Here is a 22,964-nt window from a genome sequence, read left to right on the forward strand (position 1 = left end):
GTCTGGACCATGGGAACTGAATTACAAATGAGTTTCATTCCAGAATGCTGTATATCTACTTGCAACAATTCAATAATAATCATATATAGCACTGATATTTCTTGTATATGTGAAGCCCACTTCCCACATATAAAAAAAGACAATTCTTGAAAGTGATCTATAATGTGTTTTGGAACAAAGACAAAATGTAAACACACCCTAAGGCATGTTTAGTCTCTAAAGCGTGCTTCTTTAGTTTTAATGAATGAATGCTAATGAAACAGCAAGTAATCAAAGCTAATGTACACCAGTTAGCATTGTGCAATCCACATGCCTAAACCACCACACGTTTGCCTCAAACCATGTTAAGCTGCTAAAGGGAAATTCCACTGATTTTTCAAAAATTCTGCACAATCGAATCATTAAGGTGTAAACAAAGTCATTGGGAGTGGTTTGATGTGAAATGATTAATTGTAGAGATATTTAATGATTGATTCCTTTACAGTTGTGGTGATAGGAACCAGGGTTTGTGATGTCTACAATGTAAATCTAGCCATTTTATGTACTATCAAGAACTATTAGTGAACCTGAACAGGTCTTCTGAGTTTTTGTATGTATGATTGATAGTAATAAAAAAGTGATAAATAAGTTTTAGTTCAGTGATATTTTGCCTTACAACATCCTGTGTGTACCTGTCAACCATTAAAGGATTTTAAGAAATATGTTTTAGGCCAAAACCGTAATTAAAACTATCTTAAAACAATGTCTCATTGATCAAGCATGTAGTAACTTTCTGGGATGTAGCTTCCATAGGCATGAAACACTTTGCATGTTTGGTTCCTGTCATCACCACTGTAAACAATTCTGACTCTGTATGTTTCTCAAGAATGGAGCATTTCACATTAAACCACTCTGTATGACTTTGTTTACATCTAAATGATTGAATTATGCAGAATTTTAAAAAATCAGTGGAATTCCCCTTTAAGTAATCACAAATGGACTTGCTTATGTGGTTTTCAACACTGTATAACTATTATCTATAAATATGAGTAAATGTACAGGAAGAAATAAAAGCACAGAGTGCCTCACAGTGAGTGCTACTAGTGTTCTTAAATATGTAATGTATTGTTGTACTTATTACCTACAACAGCCTTATGCCTTCAGTGCAAAACTAAACAAGCAAACTTCAGACACTGTGTATGTCTTTGCTGATTATATTTGACGTAAACTGTATCATTGATTCACTTTGTGTTTTATATTCTGCATCCTGTTATCTGTAAATTTCAAGACAAGCTTCCTCTGAATAGTGGAACTGTTTCCGCTCTGTGGTGTTTTTTCAGGGGCTGCGGTGAACTTAACTCTCGTTACTCCAGAGAAAGCCATAAAGCTGGCAGCCAATGATTTCTTCAGATTCCACCTTTCCAAGGACGGGTGAGACATGTATACACACAGTATTCCCCCGTGTTGGGGAAATGCATTCAAACACACATACATGCACAAAGAACATAAGTGTTTGTGTATGAAATGTACAGCCAGCCTTCATGAATGCAAGCTTTAAATTGTACTGTAAAAATACTGTACATGCCTCCACTGTAGGAACATCTGGAATCAATTGTTCATAAGGAAAGGCATAGTGTTACAAAGCTTAGGCTGATATCATATGGCAGACATTAATATTAAACACAGGCAGTCCACAGTAACTACCCACAAGTCTCTGCTCAAATGACTCCCCAATCGACCTTCACTGGCCAAGACTGCCGTCCATGCACGTCTCCATAGCGACCAGAAACAGTGTTGGTGAATTATTGACTGGCTTGTCCCAGGCAGAGCGTAAATTATTAAATAGGTTCAGGGGTTCTGTGTGTGTGTATGTATGTATGTATGCTTTGATCAGTGGAACAATCATATACATGTGTATTGTTTATTTGATTGTGTTATGATTTGAAGGGGAATTCCAACTATTTTTCAAAATTTCTGCCTGATCAAATGGTTAAGATGTAATGAAAGTCACTCAGAGTGTTTTGATGGGATATGCTCTGTTCTAGAGAAACTTTCCAAGTCAGATTTGTTCACAATGGTGGTGATAGGAACCAGACATCTGAAGCGTTCAATGCCTCTAAAAGCTACCATACAGAATGTTATTACATTAAGTGGTTTTGAATACACTGCCTAACTGAGACATTGTTTTCCTATAGTTTTGAAATTTTGGCCTGAAACAATTTTTTTTAATTCATCTATGGTGGAAAGGTACATGCAGGGCACTATAAGAAAAAGTAATACCAAGATAAAAATTAGATTTAGATTTTTAAATTTTACCATCATCAATAATATAATATAAAAAAAACTCAGAAGACAGGTATAGGTTCGCTGGTGGTTGTGGAGAATAAAGAATGGCTTTATTTACGCTATAAACATCAAAACCTGGTTCCTGTCACCACCACTGTGAAGAAATTCTTACTATGTACATCGAATGTATGTTTCTCTACAATGAACCATTTCACAGCAAACCACTCTGAATGACTTTGTTTACATCTCAATAAAATTTTGCAGAAATTTTGAAAAAAAAACAAACAAAACAATAGAATTTTTATTTAATGTTGCTCTGTGTCTGTCTGAATATCTCTTTCTCTCTCTCTCTCTCTCTCACACACATACACACATATACACACACTCTATCTCACACTCATTCTCTATTTCAGGCAGAAGCTCACGTTGCTCAGAGAAATGCTGGCAGGCTGTGGTGCAGGTACATGTCAGGTTAGTTCACAGTCACTTTCTGTTCTTCATCTGCTTTAAGTGTGAACTGCTTTTCACCCACTCTCTCTTTCACACACACACACACACACACACAGGCACACACAATGTGACGTAAATAACAATTACCAGCTGGTGCTGGTTGTCCAGAAGAGAATAATTAGCTGAGTAATAGCCTTGAAAGCACAACACGAGCGCAGTAGATGCAGGTACACACATTAAAACATGCATAACGCTATCAGACACATAATTCATGCAGATGTACTCAAGAACATGAACAGCTGGAGATTTACACCTACTCACCATTACATATACCAGGGTTTAAACTTGAGATGACACTGATCCGATGCCAGGTATCAGTATGGATTACCAGAATACAAGGATTCTCTGTGTTCTCAATTTCTCAGTTTCTGACAAATTTTTCTGGTCGAAGTGTTTTGGATTTCGAACTGTACAAACTCTGTACCTGCTTTAGCCATATACCCGCCATGTACGCCAACAACATCTGCATGTGTATGCGTCTAATGCTCCGTCCTTGCCATTGTCTTGTGTGTAAGTACCTTATTATATCCACATGAGCAGGGGTCAGTCTTCAACTCCAACACACCTAAGTGTCAGGGTCGACTCTTGACCAATGACTCAAAAAGCATGGATTTTCATCATATCACTGTGATCTGTAGCTACTTAGAAATTGTGTAAACTACATTTAGAATGGTTTTTCCCTTTGTCAATGGCTCTGACACTCTTGGCTATAATAAAGTGGGGTCGAGGAGTCTGCGACAAATTCTTTACTTGTCAGAATTATATATAGAATTGCTGGTGTAGTACACCTGGCTAGTGGCCATGTAGGCTGAATAATTTAGCTTGTCCCCTTTCTTGCCTTGAAAAAGAACATTAAACCCATGTTGTTAAGCAGTCTGAGATGCTTTTGGATCCAGAAATTATCCAGTGATCACAACCAAAAGTAATAATATTGATTTCTGTGCTAATTCTAATGAATGTTGTTGAGGTTTAAAAACTTCTGCACTTGTGATTTTGGTTTCACATGAAGCACTTAATTAAGAACTGATAACTTAACTAAGAATATTTGACCTGGAATTACTCAGGTACAGAGTATGTGAGGCTGTGATGGTTATTATGGCACTCAGCATCCTGTTATTCTATCATAATGAGCAGACCGTGATATTAAGTATTGAATATTTGTGAAATGATTTTTATGGCGCTGGTCCATAAGTATGAATTGTTAGCATTTATGTGGAGCACTCGTGTTTGTTAATGACAACCATAGTGTCTTTTCATTCTTCTTAATGCAATTAGTGTCTTACAATACAATGCTCCTAGTCATGTGATACTGCATGAGTCAGTCAGACATGATCGGATTCCTCACGAGTGAAGACAGTGGTCACTGTGGGCTAAGTGATGTGATTGTGATAGTGGATAGCGATTGTGGATTAGCCTGCATTGACCACATGGTCTTTCCTGACACTTACGTCTTACTCATAATCCCATCAACCTGTGACTGGTCAGAGAGAGAGGCGAGAGGAACCTTGTGATTGAAGACCTTGTCTTACTTTAGATTAATGTAATATAATCTTAATTGACATTTTTCTAACACATGGGTTAACAGCATGTGTTTGAAGGTGACTTGGTAGTGTGGCGTTGTTTATGTGCATGCATTCTGTCTTTTTATGGCTCTATAGCAGTGACAAAGGTTTAGAGCAGGTTGTGCAGAGGCAGCAGCCTTTAATGGGCTTAAGTATGGTTGGCTGGCCGGTCCTCCTGTAAAAGTGGTAGCTGTGAACCCACCCCGTGATCACATGCTCTGTTCTATTAAGGCTGATAACTAGTAGTGGCGTCTCTGATTCAATACCAGTTATTGATATTAGGCCGATTTCAGCTGAAAATACTGAATCGGATATGAGGGGAGCAAAAAACAATGAACCTGATTCAATCCTGTAACAGATCTAGCCTTAAATGTCGCACCTTCATGCTATGTGATTTCCTAAATGAAAATATGTCAATGCATCCTCTACAGAGAACACATTTCTGCACTGTTTATTTGCTGAATTGGAGATGCTCTGTCTTAGATGTTTCTTTATCTCTCTGTCTGTGTGATTGACAGGTCATTGTTACAACGCCGATGGAGATGCTGAAAATCCAGCTGCAAGACGCAGGGAGAATTGGTGAGAGACCAAAAAAAGGCAAAGTGGAGTGAGACAGAAGAGAGGAGGGAGAAGGAGTGAAGACGAGAGGAGGGAAAAGGAGGGAGGATGGGAGTAGCACAACCATCAATAGATTATAAAACACTGCCCTCGTGTGTCCAACATCACATACAGCAGCCATTTAAGCTGTAAAATGTGCTGCAATAGTGTTCAGATTACTAAAATGTCTGCACTGTGAAGCTACTAACAGTAATATAAGTAAAATAAAACTAACTTTAAGTTTCCAGCTTAGTGGTTTCAATCATTATCACTACTGACCCCATGTACCAGTGAAAATTAACTCCTTAAACTGCAGTCTCATTATTCTGGATTATTATCCAGTAAATACTCAGAGTCACTCATTAACTACTATAAAACTACAGTTTAAGGCAGGGGCCTTAAAGTCAAACAAGGCCAAAATGGGGAACAGAAATGTGGCCTGTTTGGAGGGCTCTGAGGATCGGTTTAAAAACCACTCATTCTTTTTCCAACAATTCTTTAGGCATCTCCAGCCATTAATACCTCTGATGATAATAATAGTGAGCTGAACACTGTCATTAATGTCTGTGCCAATGCATCTGGCATCTGTGATGCACAGGCCATTAATGTCAGTTCTTTCACCCAGCTTTATTAGTATATTAGATGTGGAATCAATCCCCACTCACTGATGTACGAGGTGATAGTGTTAGTTATATTTAGCTGCTACATAGTTAAAAACATCTGTATTATATTGCTCCCCTCCGACCCAGAAGGATAAGTGGCTTAGAAAATGTGTGTGTGTGTGTGTGTGTCTCAGACTTGATGTATGTAATCACACAAGTCTGGTTTAACCTTGATTCAGTGTAGATTTAACACAGGTTCAGTCAGGAGTTTGATTTATTAGTGATGTAGTGATGCTGGGGGAATGATCTGAGTGTGTGTGTGCTGCTGTCCACAGCTGCTCAGAGGAAGCTGATGCCACAGGCTGTAGCCCCTGGTGGTCCAGTAGAAGTGAAGTCCCCAACAGCCATGCAGCTCACACGGGAACTGCTGAGGGAAAAAGGCATAGCTGGTCTCTATAAAGGGCTTGGAGCCACACTGCTCAGGTATTATACACACACACCCACACACACACACACACACACACATACACACACACACACACACACACACACACACACACATATATGCATGCAAACACAAGTCCAGTAAGACCGGATTTTGGTAGTTTTGCTAATTCAGCTACTTTTCTTTTAGCTCTCTGTTGCTTCTTTTCTCTATCTCACTCTTTTTCCCTGACTCTCTCCATCCAGGGATGTTCCTTTCTCAATCATCTACTTCCCTCTGTTTGCTAATCTCAATAACCTGGGCAAGAAGGGGGCAGAGGGGCCTGCTCCATTCTACGTCTCCTTCATATCAGGCTGCATCGCTGGCAGCACGGCTGCTGTGGCCGTCAACCCTGTAGATGGTGAGTACCAGATGGTGGGATTAGGACAGGGGACCACCAGGACAAAAAGGTCCACCCTGCAGAACAGTTCAGGCACAGAGGTCTCCACAGAAACAGTAGTGATTAGAATATAGGTGGGGCTGGGTGATATGGTCAAAAATTGTTTCACAGTATATTTTTCCATATGAGTCAGCATTGTTGATTATTAGTGATATATATAGCACGTGTGTTTCCTAATGCTCAGTTTTATAGTATTCTATTATAGTATAGTATTATAGTATTCTAAACTCTGATATCCTACATTAGCACCACATACCTAACATTGATGAGATTGTTGTAGTTGCGCTGGTTAAACCATCTCTATGCAGCTGGTATACATCATGGCAGTACAAAAAGCTGCTATGGTGTAGTGTACATTTTAGGAAATCTTCACACCACAGCACCAGATTTCCGACCAGAAAACAAAACGACTTTGGTCTCGAGAAAAACACAGCTGAATAAGAAGCCAGAAACAGGACTTCAGAGAAGAAGGCAAATGAATAGGCTAAGTGGCCAGACCATAAAATTTGTGTGAAATTCGCTATTCTGTTCTTTCTTACTATAGTAAGAAGAAAAGTTATATACAGTTTTGCGGCCAAATCAAAGATAACAGTATACTACAACCTCAGCTTAGGCTGAAATGTGCTTTATTATGCTCTTTTTTGACGAAGATTAAGATTCAGCACACATGATCACACACCTTGCCTATTCTCGTTGCTCTGCGCGTCATCTAATTTAAGAAATCTGAACCCCTTCTATTTTCCATAGTCTTCTCTTCTCACAGACGTTTTCCTCAACATCATGGCTTTTTTCAGTAAACATAACTAAACATAACCTAACATAACTCAAAAAATAGCTTGTTAGCCAATGCTTCTGAGTAAATGCATCACCTAGTGTACTGAAGTAGCCACTGTTCAGTACTAGCCTTGGGTGCTAATGTTGGACTGAGGAGCAGATATAATCATTAAATTGGAAAGACGTTTGGATCATTGCTGCCATCACTGTTGTGTCTTTACAAAGCATTTTCACAAAACACATATCAGGTTTTAGTTTTGAGAAGGCTGAAAGATTGGGGACTGGCAGTGTATTTCTCCACAGGACACATGTTTTTGACAGGACAGTGCAGGACAGTACAGGAACAGTGTAGGAAAAGTGGACAGGACAGGGCCATAAAAGAGTAAATTTGCTCTAGTAAGTACAATCAGTCATTCAGTAATGTGACAGTATTTATGTATTATGTATACTTGTTCATTCAGTACTGTATTTGTTTGTGTGTGTTACAGTGATTAAAACCAGGTTACAGTCTCTAACACGTGGCAGTCAGGAGGACACATACAGCGGAGTGACTGACTGCATCAGGTGACTTCATTCTGTCTTCTTTCTCACTGGCTACTGAGGGTGACCTCTCCCCCCTTTTTAATTGGCTCTGACAGCACGATTTGCTATCAGTCTAAAGTTAAGCTTTAGAGAGCTAATCTTTCCAGTGATATCTGTCATCATCAGATAACTCAGCACTTAGCACCTTCAACGCTGTCAAATCCCAAATCTGCCCCATTTCAAGTGAAAAAATGTAATATTTTATAAGAACAGAAAGAATAACAGCCTTTTTTATTTATTATTTGTTACAATTTAGTTTGGAATCACTTATAAATGTAGTCAATAATAATCCTTCAACTTTATTTTTAACTCAACTTTATGCAGTGAAGTTTAAAATATAATAAACTAGACACGAAGCTATTTTTTAAATGTCAAGTCAGTTTTCAAGCTTTTGGAGAGGAAAAATCAGTTTAAATGTAGTTGTTTAATACTGTAATTATATTTTTATAGACATTTGTTGTCAAGTTATCTACCTTCAGGTTTGATGATCACCTTTCAAATACAGCTTTTGGGATGCACTAAATTTGAAACCTATGACTATGTAGAGTACTAGCATCATGTTAGTTAGACTCATTTTAAACATTTGTCTGCAACAAAATTGTTTTTGTATTATTGCAAACAGTGATTCCAAACGTTTTATGATCGTGTACATTATATATTCATTTCTGAGACATCAATGAGATGTCCTGTTAATATTGGACCTGCTTGAACTCATTACAGGAAGATTCTGCGGAACGAGGGTCCATCTGCCTTCCTGAAGGGGGCGTACTGCCGTGCTCTTGTCATCGCTCCGCTCTTCGGCATTGCCCAGGTGGTTTACTTCCTGGGCGTGGGTGAATTCATCCTCGGCTTCTTGCCCAAACGGAACAACTAACCAGTCAGATCTGCTTTCTGCCTTCCCATCTGCACACACGCTGCACCAGTCAGACCTCGTCCCTTCCCCCCCTTCACATCTCCTCTGCTCGCGTCACCTGAGGACCACGTGATGTGAGACCACGTTAGTTTTGTTTGTTTGTATGTTTGTGAGGTTTTGTTAAAGTAGGTGTACATTTCTATATGAATGTGGTGATCATGAGGAGCTGAGAGGGGTTCAGAGGGAGTGGTTGCCAAGATAGTCCTCAGCTGAGGCTCAGGCCACATAACGTTCTCATTTATGAGCCCCATCATTTCTGAAATGAAAGCATCATTGCTGTTTTAGTAATTGATTTGATTATATGGTTTGTGGAGATTCATATCAAGTCTCTTTTGACTCAAGATATTTATTGCCCAGTTTATGTTCACTGTGTCTGTTGTGACAATATGGAAAATAATGACTTTGTTAGGTATGAGGTAGATTACTAAATGGACTTGATGGAGGTGTAATCTTGAATTTAACTTCTGGAACAGACAGAAATGTATATGCTGTTTGAGAACCTTGACTGGATTAGCTGCTTTTCACAATCCCCGTTGGAATGTCTGGCCGTGAATGACCTCCGGACAGTGTTTGTGTGAGGATTTGCAGGTTGGTGTGTGAGGCAAAAGCTGTTTACAGTCCCAGACTGACTGCATGTCTGGGTAAACATGCTCACATACTGAGTTCAGTGTCTGATGGTTAGAGTTGGTAGCACCTCCCTTGCCATCTCCCACTACAGCAATTACAGGTTACATATCATAGAGAGAAGAGCTGATTGAATAATCTAAAAGCAGGCATCAACTGTGGCATTATGGCTTTTCATATGACATTGAAGGAGCAATTTGTAGCAGTTTCCAGTTTTGCTTGTTAGTTGTAATACTGCTGCATTTACAGGCCATCATTCAGTACCACTATGTGAAGGGCTGATTTCTTCTGCTGTGTGTTCTAGATCCAGGTGCTTCCTCCCTTGAGACTTACTTCCTTGCAGAGTAACCTCTGCTCCACTGCACCTGGATAAGTGCTGATTACTGGAGAGCCATTTATATAATGGACAAGTACTGTGTGTTACTAGGTTGCAAATGTGATGATTATGGAGTTGTTTTGCCCTCTGCAAACACAGAAAATGCCCCGTCATTTTTGAATGTGTGTTTGTGAATGTTGCATTTGCTTTGATTGTCATAGATCTGTCTTCATGAGTTGGTAGATCTTCACAAACGTCCTTATTTTCTCAGTGTGATATGTCTCATTACAGTAATTCCAGTTGCTGCTAGCAGGCTTTTGAGTAAAGGACAAAGCCTATAGAAGGATGCTGCATGCTGAGCCATCCCTTTGTATCACCGAGTAACACAGTGACAAAAGTGTCTAATCTCATCATCCTTATGTAACAGTGATTTTAAAAATTTTCCTTTGGATCGAAATGGAAACTGCTACTTAATGCGCCTTTAATTTGATTTAACAAACCCATCATACTTCCATCATTCCAGCCTTTGAGCTTGTAAATATAGTAACATGTCTTTACACTGTTCTTCAGTGGTGGCTGTTGGCAGTGGTTTAAAGCCCCAGTCAGGAGTCACTGCAGCTTGCTGGCCAGTTATTAATACTGCAGCAACAAAGGCTTTCAAATAATAGCAGTGGTTCCTGGGGGGTGGATGTGGCACTGTTTCGGCTATTTCTGACTGAAGCTTTAGAACATGGTGCTATAGAGCGGAGAGGGTTCAATCCAGAGTCCTGGGGGACCCCCACCAGTCCACATCTTTGTTATGTTCCAATTCCTAATGCACCTGAGCCAGGTAATCAGCATTCTACAGCCTCAGTGACCTGGCTGAGGTGTGTTTGGAGCTGGCGGGTGGTCCCTGAGGAATGGATTGAAAACAGCTGCTATAGAGGATGGTTGGAGTATGGAATATTCTCAGTATCTGTCTCCCTCTCCAGTGTCCACAAACTGAACTGCCATTTAGATTAGTGTCACTTTATTCCAACAGACAGAAGAACTTCATGAAGGCCAAATAAATGCAGAAGATGAGTGTCAGGTAGCTCCTCCTTACCAATGAAGTAATGATCATGCTCATTAATTGCCTTTGTTTTTCCTTTTGAGATTTTCATTTCATATCTAAGCATTGTATGTATGTGGTGGACCATGGCGTGTCATTGGCTGGTGAAAGATGAAGGTGACTTTGAAGAGTGATGTCCAATCACCTGCTCTCTTTATTCAATGTGTAGTAATAAGGGCAAAAGCACATGATGAGTGATGTTCCTAGGCGTTCTTATCTGTTGAGAGTGAAAGCGTATTTATCAAGATTCCTTATGACTATATATATATATATACAGTATATATACATATATCTATATATTTGTATCAGTTGTTTTATTGGTGTCTGTACGTTCACTGTCGATTACTGTATGATGTACATTTGCAGATTATATGAATTCTGTTTTTTTTATATTGTTATTTGATGGCTTATTTTGCACACTTACCTCCCCCTCCTCTTGCTCTGTTATTATTTTTTTTATTGATAGTTGAATCCAGGAACACTAAATCTGAAAGAGGGCACTATAAATAAAGGAGAACTGTCTGAAGTTTACAAGGAAGTATTTGCCACATTTGGAGCAGCAGACTGGCGTCTGGGAATCGAAACATTCTGTTGTCTCCTAATGAAAGTAGCAGACTTCCTCGTGAAACTTTTTTTCTTCTTACTTAGTCCCAAGCTGTGCAGTTTCAGCATGATAATCCAAATTTTAAGAGCCCTCCTGCTGGATAGAAGAAGTGCTGATTATGTGCTGACAAGTATTATGCAGCGTTAGGATATCTGCGCAGTGGTTAGCGAGAGATAAGGCATATATATGCAATGAGAAGCATCTGTAGCTCAAACAAGGCACTGAGGCTTTGCTTGACTCTCTCGCTTGGTGAGAGCCTATTTCATAACTGCCAAACAAAACCTTGACCAAATCACTGCACGGACAACCTTCGCTTCTAAGGCCTGCTGCAAGCCTACCTCTCTAGAGATTAGCCAGTGAGCATCCATGTGCTTGTAGATGTACAGGAAAAAGCCATTTTAAGCAGAGGTTTTTGCTGCAGGAAGTCAGAATTGGAAACTAGAAATTTGTTTACGTGGACCTGATTCCCCAATGTTAGCTAGCTAGCCTTGATTCATTGCCTGTTAGCATTAGCAAAAGTGTCCTGCTAGCCTTAGCCTCATCCTTTTAGACTTTTTAAGACGGGGTGCCTGACCCTCATCCTGGTCATCTGTGACCCTGCAGAGTTTTGCTCCAATCCAAATCTAACATGATTCAGTTACTGAAGGTGTTCAGGTCAGGATATCAAAGCCGATTGTGTTGAAACTAGAGATGGCATGACCACTTTTTCTCTTCTCATACCGAGACCGATATTGAAACTGTCATTACCAAGAATTTATTTTCTTTAAAAAATACTAAGCTTTAAAATGAGCTATGTTCAATTGAAACACTTCCCTTTAAACTGCAATGTGTAAAATTTTTTTGTAAAAATTAAAAGGGCAGCATTACTGAGTTAAGTCTGAAATAATGATTCAGAGTCAAATATGTTGGGTCGGATTTCGCAAGAGTTTTTGGGACCATATCATACGTCTTTATGTATTTATGTCACATACACACTCAAAGAGAAGACATGGCTCGATGTTTAGTTTTCTAATGCAAAATCAACACTATACTGAAGAAGGTGTGATGACGGTAATAGGTAATTCAGTCACATCATCAGAAGACACATCCTTCACTAAGTTTTGACTGAGTTTTCTTTCAAACGACAGATTAATCTGCTCTTAAAGTTATATAGTGCAGCTTTAAAATGAGAATTAAAATGTAGGCTATCATACTCTACTACCCCACAGGAAGACATGGAAAGCAAACAACATCACATCACATAACTTTAGGACAGATTTGTAACAGGACTGGAACAGATTGATTCTTTTCTCTCTCCGATATCCGATCCAGCATTTTCCGCTAATTTCGGCCCAAGACCGATACCCACCAATACCGGCATGCTGTCTCTAGTTGAAGCTAAACTCTCCAGGGCGTGATGCATGGTTGGGGATCCCTGTCTTAAGACACTTCTTTAGACGAGAATCAGTTTCACAGTGGGTTTATTTATTTACACTACAGTTCCAGGGTCGGCTGTTTGAGCTGAGCCGATAGAAACCGTCTACTGGGAAAAAAGATTGTTTACATCTGTCTCCTTCTTGCTGAGCTTTTGTCATGTGTTTCTTCTCAGTCTGGGCTTTACACCTGTTTGAACACATGACAAATCTCACTCTAGTGGCTTCATGACCCGGTCTCTTTGACTGTGCCCTTGCTCTCCACGTTTGCCTTTTGCTTCTTCTCCCAGCTGTGTACTTGTTTTCTTTTTCTCTGCACATTCCCACTGTTCTTTTTTTGTTTTCATTGTTCACATAATTGTGATTGCTCTTATTGTTTCTGTTATCTTTTGCTTTTTATTCTATATCTATTTCTATTTCTGTTTCGAATTGTGCTATTTTGAGAACTCTGGTTTTAATTGTGACAATGTCAGATTGTTTTATCAGCTGTGAACTTTGACTGTAATGTGGAAAATGGTGGTGTATTGTGTGGGGTTGTGTACGGTTCGTGTGCGTGCGTGTGTTTATATGTATGTGTGTGTATGTGTGCGTGCGTGTGTGTGACTGTGTAGTGCATTTCTTTTTTTGTCACTGTAATGCTGAATTGTAAGCCCCCCGACTATCTCACCATCTCCTCTCCTGTGTCTCCTATCTGTCCTCCTTTTGACTGGAATAGAAAGAGGCGGAGGAGACGGAGACATAAACACCAAAAATAACATTTATTTACAATCGAAACAAAGCAAGAAGCACAAAGAATGATCAGGCACAACCACTACACTGCACACTGCACTACACACATGCACTCTAATAGCCTCTTGGTAACGTATAGACCTTATAATCCTGACATAAATAACTAGATTACTGTAGTATGGCACTAGTAGTTCTATTTTTTTTTTTCATAGCACAGCCTATAAATGTATTGCTTACTTATTTTAAATGTTATGACAAACCAGAGAATGTACCTTTGAATACTATGACTAATGTTGAAAGATAGGAAATGTTTTTCATTGAGTAGTTTATATGTAAGGTATAAGATTTGACCTCATGTCATGTCTGTAAGAGAAATATGTATAAAATATATGACAACCAGCTTATCTATATGCAATAAAGAAGAGACAAACACAATACATAGCAGCAGTAACCCACTACTATATAACACAGCTTTTACTGATTATATTGAAGGCCGTAGAACTCCCACAACTCATAGCGCTTTCGTTCTCTTCCTCCAAGAGGAACAGTGCAATGAAGCACTTTAAAACACTTACATACATACACGCACACACACACAAAGTTCTTGAAGTTCATGTCTCTCTGTGATGGGGAGATGTGTGTGAAAACACTTGAGTGTGAAAGCTATGAAACTGAAATACTGCAGTCGTCTTAGTCATTGTTTACCATGCAGAACGTGAAGACAGTCCAAATGTTGCATTCCTTGTCACAGATTGTTGTTCAATAAACTTTTATCATGAGGACCTTGCCTGCTTGTTCTTGTGTTTTATGAAGAGTCAGAGATGATTAAAACACACTTATTTTATCTACTAATTATTAAATTATCAAAATCAAGAGAACTGCAGTCTGGTGGAAGAAAGATTCTTAAAATAATGACTTAAGTAATGTATCTAAGTGCAGGCTTTTCAAGGTCATTGCTCTTGTGTATTTTCATGTGTGGCCACCAGATGTCGCTCTAGCACTACACAACATTGTCCTTAAAACCAGACTGTAAACGTCATCAGGAAGATGTAAAGTACATCTTACAAAAAAGAAAAAGTACTAGATGTACAGAGGTGTAAAAATACAGCGGTATATATAAAAATATAGTGGTTCTATTTTAACAGCAACCCCAACGCTACACATGGGGGGTCTAGCTATAGTGCTGTAGGCCAAAGGCTCATAAACTCACAGGATCCACATTTATGTGCTCTCCTTCATCCAGCACACTTGATTGAACTCATTTGCTAATGAACCCCATGTATGCTGGGTCAGGTGTGTTAGAGTAGAGAGAACACAAGGGGTCTCCACTGGTGTAAACTCCAGTCCTGGAGGGTCTTAAAGGAATAGCTTGGCAAAAAAGTGATGATTTACATGATTTTCCACTTACTGCAAATGCAGTCAATCAGCCATGACATGCTTGGTGTCCAAATTTTGATTCCTTAGCCTTGAACTGGAGCTGCTGGGCTAACGCTGCTAACAAACACTGGAAGAGAGTCATCACCCAAACCGTTTCTGTAAATACATGCCCCAAAACTTCTTTCACTCTGCTTATAGCGCATTCAGGTCTTAAAGGCCCTGCACACTTGCTTTTTTAAAATCTGTGAAAAGCAAATATTTCAGCAAACAGTTTTATGTATTTAATTACCCTCTATTTTTCCCCAAAAACAATGTTAAAAGGAGTGGTTTGTATTTTCTTTCTTCACTGTTGCTTTTTACCATTCTGCTGTGGGGGCCTGGGGGCCTGGACCCCAGTGGGTTGATTGACAGCCTCTGCGTCAAACGTAACCACCTGGATGGGCGGGCACAGGCAGACTGTAACTGCTGCAACATTTAAGATGGGACAGGAAAGCTCGAAAAACAAGCTGGCGAGTGGAACAAGAAAAGCTAAATGTGGGAACTCAATGACTATTTGCAATTTCAAAAATCTCAGTGTATCCTGTCATATAAAGCCATAAAAATAACTTGTAGCTGACTTGCATCCTAGATGCAAAACATTTGATGGCTGGTAGCTAACGTTAATGTTAGCAAGCTAAATTAGATAACACTAGCTAGCCATTCGCTAGCTACATTATACATAAACTGTCAAATAAAAATAAGATTTACCATCTTATCATCCACAATGCCTTCAGTAAGTGTTGGGAAAGCTGTTCCTTTTAGTCCGAGCTGTATTGAGGCCAATTTTCAATTAAGTAAAAGCTTGATACAAACTCTTATACTGGGTGTCACCTTAACCCCAGAAAGAAATTTGAGCCATTTTGATTTGGTCTTGTCATTTGGAATAGAATGTAGAGAGTGGCCATTTTCCCTGCTGCATCCAAAAACTGAGCATTTGTAGATGAGTGCCTTCTCCTACTAGCTATAACGTTACTCCAGTAGAGTGATGTGGAGTGTGGAAAGTGTGGAAGGGTCAGTTGATTTTACAGTTCATGAATACGCAGTATAAGTTAGCTTATGATTTATTGTAGTCAATTAGTGTTATCTGTGCTGTCTACGATCACAGCAAATAAAGTGTAATTCTTAAATGGTGGTAAGGGGGCAATATACAAACATATAAAAAAATCAGTGGTTATTTTAGTGCCCAATAAATGTTGGACTGAAGCAGAACCATTAGCATAACCACATACTTTCTGCTAATATTACATTTTGAGCAAGGATAAAAAGTACTGTGCTGGGTCTTTAGTCCAGGTTGTGGTAGGAACCCAGCAGGACTCACTCCAAACTATAAAATGAAAAAAAAAAAACTTCTCCATGTAGCTGAAAGAAGGCTCGGCCATTTAGGATATCTTTAATTACTTCCTGAGCACAATTTGGTATCATTCCATGCAAGACATCCAAAGACAGGGCAAAGGGAATTCACGACACAGACCGTAGAGAAGCTGAACAGCTCTACTCAGAAAGTCAATACAATGTCTAATTACGGATTTGAGCACCACATTTTCTGCACGAATGAGCCTCAACCTTACATTGGGACCTGAGTATACATATGAGAAAATACATCAGTTTAATGCTGGAACTCTTGAGAGAAATGAAGAGAGATAAAAATTAAACAGCACTGACCTCAAATTCACTTCTTTGAGGTGTCCTCTGTATAAATGTACTTGTTACAGCTGCAGATCTTAGAATATCCCACTGGAGACCTTGTAATCATCCACTGAGAAGTGATCACCACATACTCTCTTGCTAGTTTGTGGTTCATTGGCAAAAGCCACAGTTTGCATGCGTCTGCATTAATAGGAAATCAGTGGGAACGTATCAGACTACCCATAGATTCCTTTGTTGTGTTCTGCAACACCTCATTTTTTGTAGGTTTATTGTTATTCGATCTGCAACTTCTATCTCTTTTCCAGTACGCAAGCTTAAGGTATTACTCTGCTAATGCTACATACCATCATAGTGACGTTTTAGTACACAATCCTGTGCTTCAGCCTCCCTGAGTAAGAAGGCGGAATAGTATCGGAAACTGAGATGTTATGTGGATGATCATTTTAGCTTAAGTGTGTAAATAAGTTCTAGAGCAGGGGTGCTCAGTCCTGGTCCTGGAGATCTACCACCCTGGAGATTTAAGAGCCAATACACCTGGCTATAAAAACAGGTGCCTCTAATGTCCTTCATTCATCCCTTTTTATGAGTTTACCTTGCTTATTAGCATAATTGGAAGCAAATATATGAAGATTTAGGCATGTATATAAGTGATTATTGACTTCCAGTGTTTGTTCATACCGTCAGAAGCTCCAAGTTTAAACTAAAGAAGCAAAACGTGGTCACCATGTTTTAGCTGATCGACTGCATTTGGGCCAAGTAGAAAATGTAAATGCAAATTTAATTATTTGCCAAACAATTCATTTAATATATAACAAAAATATATATTTTATGTACGTTATTGTATATGAAAAAGTGCAACATGACCATTTTTTAGACATTAGATTGCAGTAATTAGCAGCAATTAATTGAGCTCTGTGAGGACAGGAAACAGACATTTACCTACACTTACACAGAAGAGCAAGATAGCCTTCACAAGATTACTAAAATGAGGCCTTATTTCATGGTCAGGTTTCATATTGACGGTTGTAACACACTATAGAGCCGCCTCATCATATACAGCTCCACCTCAGGCTACTGTTTACTAATATTAGCACTCTCCATATCGAAGGCCAATGCAATCAGAGTAAAATGCAATTTATTTGCACATATTCTCAGTTTGTTAGACAAACAAACCCCCTTCATTTGAGTGCACATCTTATTCCAAGCATCCTTCTTTTTAAGCTTTCTAGGAGCTCACTAGAGACTTGATCTGCTTTCCTAGCAGTGAAATATGAGCTGACCTCTGGTTCTGTTCTCTCATCATGTCAGGCCTGTACATGTCATACATCTCCATTATTGCACCGTGTCATTGTGCTGTCCTTGGCAATATCGACACGGCCCCTTCATCATAATGTAAAACTATATAACATAATCATATCATCTCACTGCACACACCGCGCTGCCTTTGTAGTGTCCTTGATAATGCAGAGTTAATTAAGTACGTATCCGTGCATAATTGTGTGTGTGTGTATCTGTGACTGTATATCCAACATCTCCCTCTTTGCTTCTTGTGGCCGCTCTGAGCCTCCACCCTGAACTATTATTAGCCCTTCTCCACTCAAGCCCGAGAGAGAGAGAGAGGGAGAGAGAGAGAGAGAGAGAGAGAGAGAGAGAGAGAGAGAGAGAGAGAGAGAGAGAGAGAGCAAGGGAGAGAACACAGACAGGATAAGTGGAGCTGAAAGTAAGAGGGAAATAGAGGGAGTGTGTATGAAGAGGTGAAGACAGAGGAATGACCACTGATGCACAGAGGAGGAGGGGGGTGAGGAGCAAGAGAGACAGAGAGTGGTGATGTGTATATAGGTCACTAAATCAATGGAAATCAGGTTTTTCGAGAGGAGAAGATGGGGATGGGGATATTTATAGAGAGAGAGAGAGAGAGAGAGAGCGAGAGAGAGAGAGACAGAGAGAGAGAGAGAGAGAGAGAGAGAGAAAAGAGAGAAATACATCTGTGACAAGAACAAAGATGCAGCAGCACCCACTGCCTGAGAAACCGCACACCCAAATGAACACAAACCATGTTTCTGTAGGGCTGATTGTAAATGTATGCTGCACAAACTGGAACGCTACAAACAGGAAAGTGACTTCAGCACCATCAAATGACGCACTAATATACAAAAGCACTAAAGGCAGCACAGCACTACTGTTACTGTCACTAGTGTAGACTGATAAGCTTTGGAGTACAAAGCAGCATCAGCACCTGGCCTGTGTGCAGATGTTATGTTCTGTCCTCAGACATTTAATAACGCAGCAGGTTTAATAGAGTCTAAAGACTCATGGTTCTTGCTTACCATCAATCAGATGGCAAAGCAGTAGCTATTCTATTCTCTTATTAGTTATAAGAGGCTTTGTCTAACAACAGTTCACAGTAGAGGTGATAGGAACCGGACGTCTGAATAGTTTAATGCCTTTAAAAGCTCCCTCACAGGAAGTGATTACATGAAGTGGTCATGAATACACTGCCTGATGACTGAGACAATGTTTTCTGATAGATTTTGGCCTAAAACATATTAAAGATATTAAAGCCATTCGAATTTTGTTTATATTTAGCTTATATTTAGCTTATTGCTATCTTAATTCATGATTTGGGTTTAAATAGATCATCATGTAATCTTTGCAAATATCTAAGGTCTGAGTACTTGTTGTTTTTTAATCGTTTTTTTTTTTTACTGTGGGACTGTAGTAAAAACTAGTGCAATGAATTCAATACAGTGGTCCATATAGAGCCTTCTTCAAGACAAAAAAAAAAACAATTGTGAACATTCACAATAAAACAGCTACAAATACAGATAATTCAAACTCTCCAACAACAATATGCATCTCTTAGAAGAGATTTAAAAGACTTCAGCTGCTCAGATGCTAACAGGGAGCTGATTCCACAGGGCCGGAGCAGCAGAGGAGAAAGCCTGGTCTCCAGAACCAGAACCATCCATTTTATAACATACATTAACATAGTAGCTAGCATCGCTCCTAAACCGACTCCAAGTTAAACATGCCCTGCTCGGCACAGCATGCAATTTACAGTGCTGAAAATGACGGGGCTTTGGCCCATGCTCTAATTTACTGTGTGATACTGAGAGGAACATGCTTAAAGACATGAGATTACTCAGGGTGCGGTAGGAGGGGGGTCTCTGAGCTCTTCCGCTGCCAGCCAGCAGATGGGGAATTAGATAGGAGCTGTGTGACCACTGTGGAACTCCAGTGATAAATTCAGGAAGCCTTCTGACTCAGAGGCACCCACAGCATGGCCCAGGAGGAGGCTAGCTGCTCAGCCAATATGCAGGAGCACAACTGGCTTACATAACTACTATCATTCATAGTGCTTTCATTGAACCAAACTGATTGGAACATAGTTAATGGATTAGTCTCCATTCTGCCAAAAAGCTACAGATGATATCCAACTCAGCGAGTCAACACGGTTCTGCCTCTGACCCTGAAGGAAAGCCACAGTAAGCATGACTGAGCAGGAGCCTTTAGGCCACAGATTTACTGAGCTGGGCTCTGCACGTAAGTAATGTTATATTGCAGGCACTGAGTCAAGGGCCAGATGACATTATTACACACATCACTGGCTGGGGAGCCATCCATATAACGGCTTTACGCCACTGTAATAGAGAAGTGTTTAAAGAGTCTGTGCTGTAGATGCTTTAGTGAATGAGCCTATGCTTAACCTCCGTAACCTTATTAGTCAGCTATTAATCTTAAAGGCAAATTCCACCCATTTTTCCAAGTTCTTGCATAATTCAATTATTGAGATGTAAACAAAGTCATTCAGAGTGGTTTGATATTAAATGGTTAACTATGGGGAAACTTACAGACTCATATTTCTTTACAATGGTGGTGATAGGAACCAGAACAGAACATTTCACATCAAACCACTCTCAATGACTTTGTTTATATCTTAACCATTTAATTACGCAGAATTTTTGAAAAACTGGTGGAATTCCCCTTTACGAAATTTCTCTGTAACTACTATATATAATCCAGCTACTACTCTGAACCTAAAAGTAAGTTTTGCAGTTACAAAGGTGAGGTATGGAAGTGTGCCCCTGCTTCTATTATGAGTGTGTTTTGAGCTAAACACACTTTCTGACCTTTAGTCCTTTAGTTAAACACAGTGGAAGTAGCTTGAGCTCACAGAATTAACAGTGTGCTACCTGATTGGGGTTCACCATCTGACATTATTCAACAGCCCCACTTGCTGTTACCAAAAACACAACTGCCTGCATTTTTAGTGTTTGTGAGTGAACAGGTACGTTCCCACCTGACATCTATTAACACGAAGATCAGCTCCCAGAGGAGACACTTTTTGTTGAGATTGCATGAACTGTTACTTTGCAGTCTCCATCTTAGCCCTTTCATTTAATCACTGCCTTGTCTATCTTGGCAACCTGACAGCTAAGACACCCTAACTTTAAAGGCCACCGCTTCGCTGAGCAAAGCAAGGGGACGCTTGCCTTAGACACTCATTAACCCACAGACAAACAGAACACAGAACACAGATTAGGCATGAGATAAAAACCCATGGATAAACATTGTAATGAGGATCATTCTAGTCTGTTCTACCAGGGTGGGGATTTAGTTTATACTAGGGGTATGACAATACAGTGTGTCATATTGTATCACTAGGGGTGTAACGAGACAATGCATCATATTGTGTCACTAGGACTATTGCGATACAATGTATTATATTGTATCACTAAGGGTAAATCAATACAACATATTGTATGATGACTACAGATGTGACTATACTGTGTATCATACTGCATCATTAGGGGGTAATCATATTGTATCACTAGGGGTATAACAATATAATGTATAATTTGATCACTACAGATGTAACAATGCAATGTCTAATATTGTATTGTCCTGTATCTTATTGTAATGTATTGTATTGTATTGTATTATTGCATGGGGGCTAATGTGTTATCTTGTGGCTAGTCGTTAACTTGGGGCTAACATTTTAGCTCATGGCTAGCTTGTGCACTATAAAGCAGGTTTTTAGTGTTTCTAAAGAAAGCAGTCTAAAGGGATCAGGACAACTTCCACTGTGCCGTTCTAAAATATCTCAAATATTGCACTTATATTAGGTTGAATACTCTAATAATATCAAATATTGAAACATTAACATATTTTAGCCGCTTCTTGTTTTTGCTTTATCAAAAAATGTATTTAAAAAAATTATTAATTTTGTGAAAATTCAGGAATGTGTGTGTGTGTGTGTGTGTGTGTGTGTGGACGTGCCTGTGTGAAAAGGTGCGTGTGTGCGTGTGTGTGTGTGTGTGAGAGAGAGCCTCTGGGAGAACTTAACTGCTATCTCCATTCCAAACGTCTCTCATTTTTGTCAGGAAAGGGCGGCCGTCCAGCAGTCCTCTCAGAGCCCAGGGGTATCGCCGCAGATCTCTGATGGATGTCATTAGTTCTACATTAAAGCCCTCAAGGTTACGGCTGCAAAAATCTAAGATTACTGACGACCAAAATTAGCTGTCCGTGCATTGACATTTCCAGTGTTGGACGGCCACCCAGAGGTCGTGCTGCATTTGGAACACAAAACACCCCTCGGTGTCAGTTTCTGTCGTACAAATGGCATAAAAATAAACCCGAAGAGAAATTAATGGCATAAACAGTCGCTAATGGTAGCTGCAATTGGGGTAGAGCTCCGCTAGAGGTCACCAATCCGACACGGGACCGCCCGTCCACTGACAGAGGCGTGAACCGCGTGCACAATGAGCGTCTCTCTCTCTGTCTCTCTTTCTCTCTGTGCTGGCTGTGTGACGAGGCAGAGGAGGTAAAGGACACACCTGGTGAGCCCGTGTCCGTCAGGGAGGCTCCACTCACCACCGGGTTCACTGGTGTGTGATGGTGGTTTTGAGGCCACAGCCGCTTCAGTCGGTGCTCCACTGTCACACATATGGGAGCACAGACACATACGCGCGCGCAAACACACACACACACGGCGGGGAGAGGAGAGAAGCAGGAAACCTTTAGTGCCTGGTCTCTAATGGTCCACTGTTAGGCCCCTGACAAAGGAAACTTCACTAAACTGAGGAGGAACAACCACAACTGAAAGACTTCACCAGAGTGCGCCCTGCTGGAAAAGGACCACTAGGTTTAAAACCAAATGGTTTTGCTTTCTAATGGGGACCAATAGAGACCACTAGTTTCCTTAGGACATCTTTAGATCCCATTAGGAAACCAAATGGTCGTCTGTTAAATTTAGGCATTAGGATCCTTTACACTGTGATATCAACCCATTAAAAAGTCAAAACAAACCAAAAGAAACACTTAATGGTTTCTATGGGTTTTTTCTGCAGTCTGCTCACACTTACAGCTCCACACACAGTTTCACAGCGAGCCTAAGAGAGAGAGAGAGAGAGAGAGAGAGAGAGAGAAACGAGAGA

At 39.9% G+C, this 22,964-nt stretch overlaps 1 protein-coding gene across 4 annotated transcripts in view; it reads left to right on the top strand.

The window, feature by feature from the left end:
- slc25a22a (solute carrier family 25 member 22a) overlaps positions 1–14,251 on the top strand; it is a 30,507-nt gene extending 16,256 nt beyond the window's left edge. For all 4 annotated transcript variants that reach the window (XM_036576495.1, XM_036576493.1, XM_036576496.1 and 1 more), the window contains 7 exons: positions 1,320–1,410; positions 2,679–2,736; positions 4,856–4,916; positions 5,872–6,019; positions 6,227–6,381; positions 7,683–7,758; positions 8,497–14,251. In XM_036576495.1, the coding sequence (XP_036432388.1) occupies positions 1,320–1,410; positions 2,679–2,736; positions 4,856–4,916; positions 5,872–6,019; positions 6,227–6,381; positions 7,683–7,758; positions 8,497–8,650 (743 nt within the window). In that variant the 3' untranslated portion in view covers positions 8,651–14,251. The remainder of the gene's footprint in view (positions 1–1,319; positions 1,411–2,678; positions 2,737–4,855; positions 4,917–5,871; positions 6,020–6,226; positions 6,382–7,682; positions 7,759–8,496) is intronic.
- Positions 14,252–22,964: the final 8,713 nt, after the last annotated feature.

This window comes from Colossoma macropomum, unplaced genomic scaffold (assembly GCF_904425465.1).
Source record: "Colossoma macropomum unplaced genomic scaffold, Colossoma_macropomum, whole genome shotgun sequence".
In the NCBI taxonomy this organism is placed as follows: domain Eukaryota; kingdom Metazoa; phylum Chordata; class Actinopteri; order Characiformes; family Serrasalmidae; genus Colossoma; species Colossoma macropomum.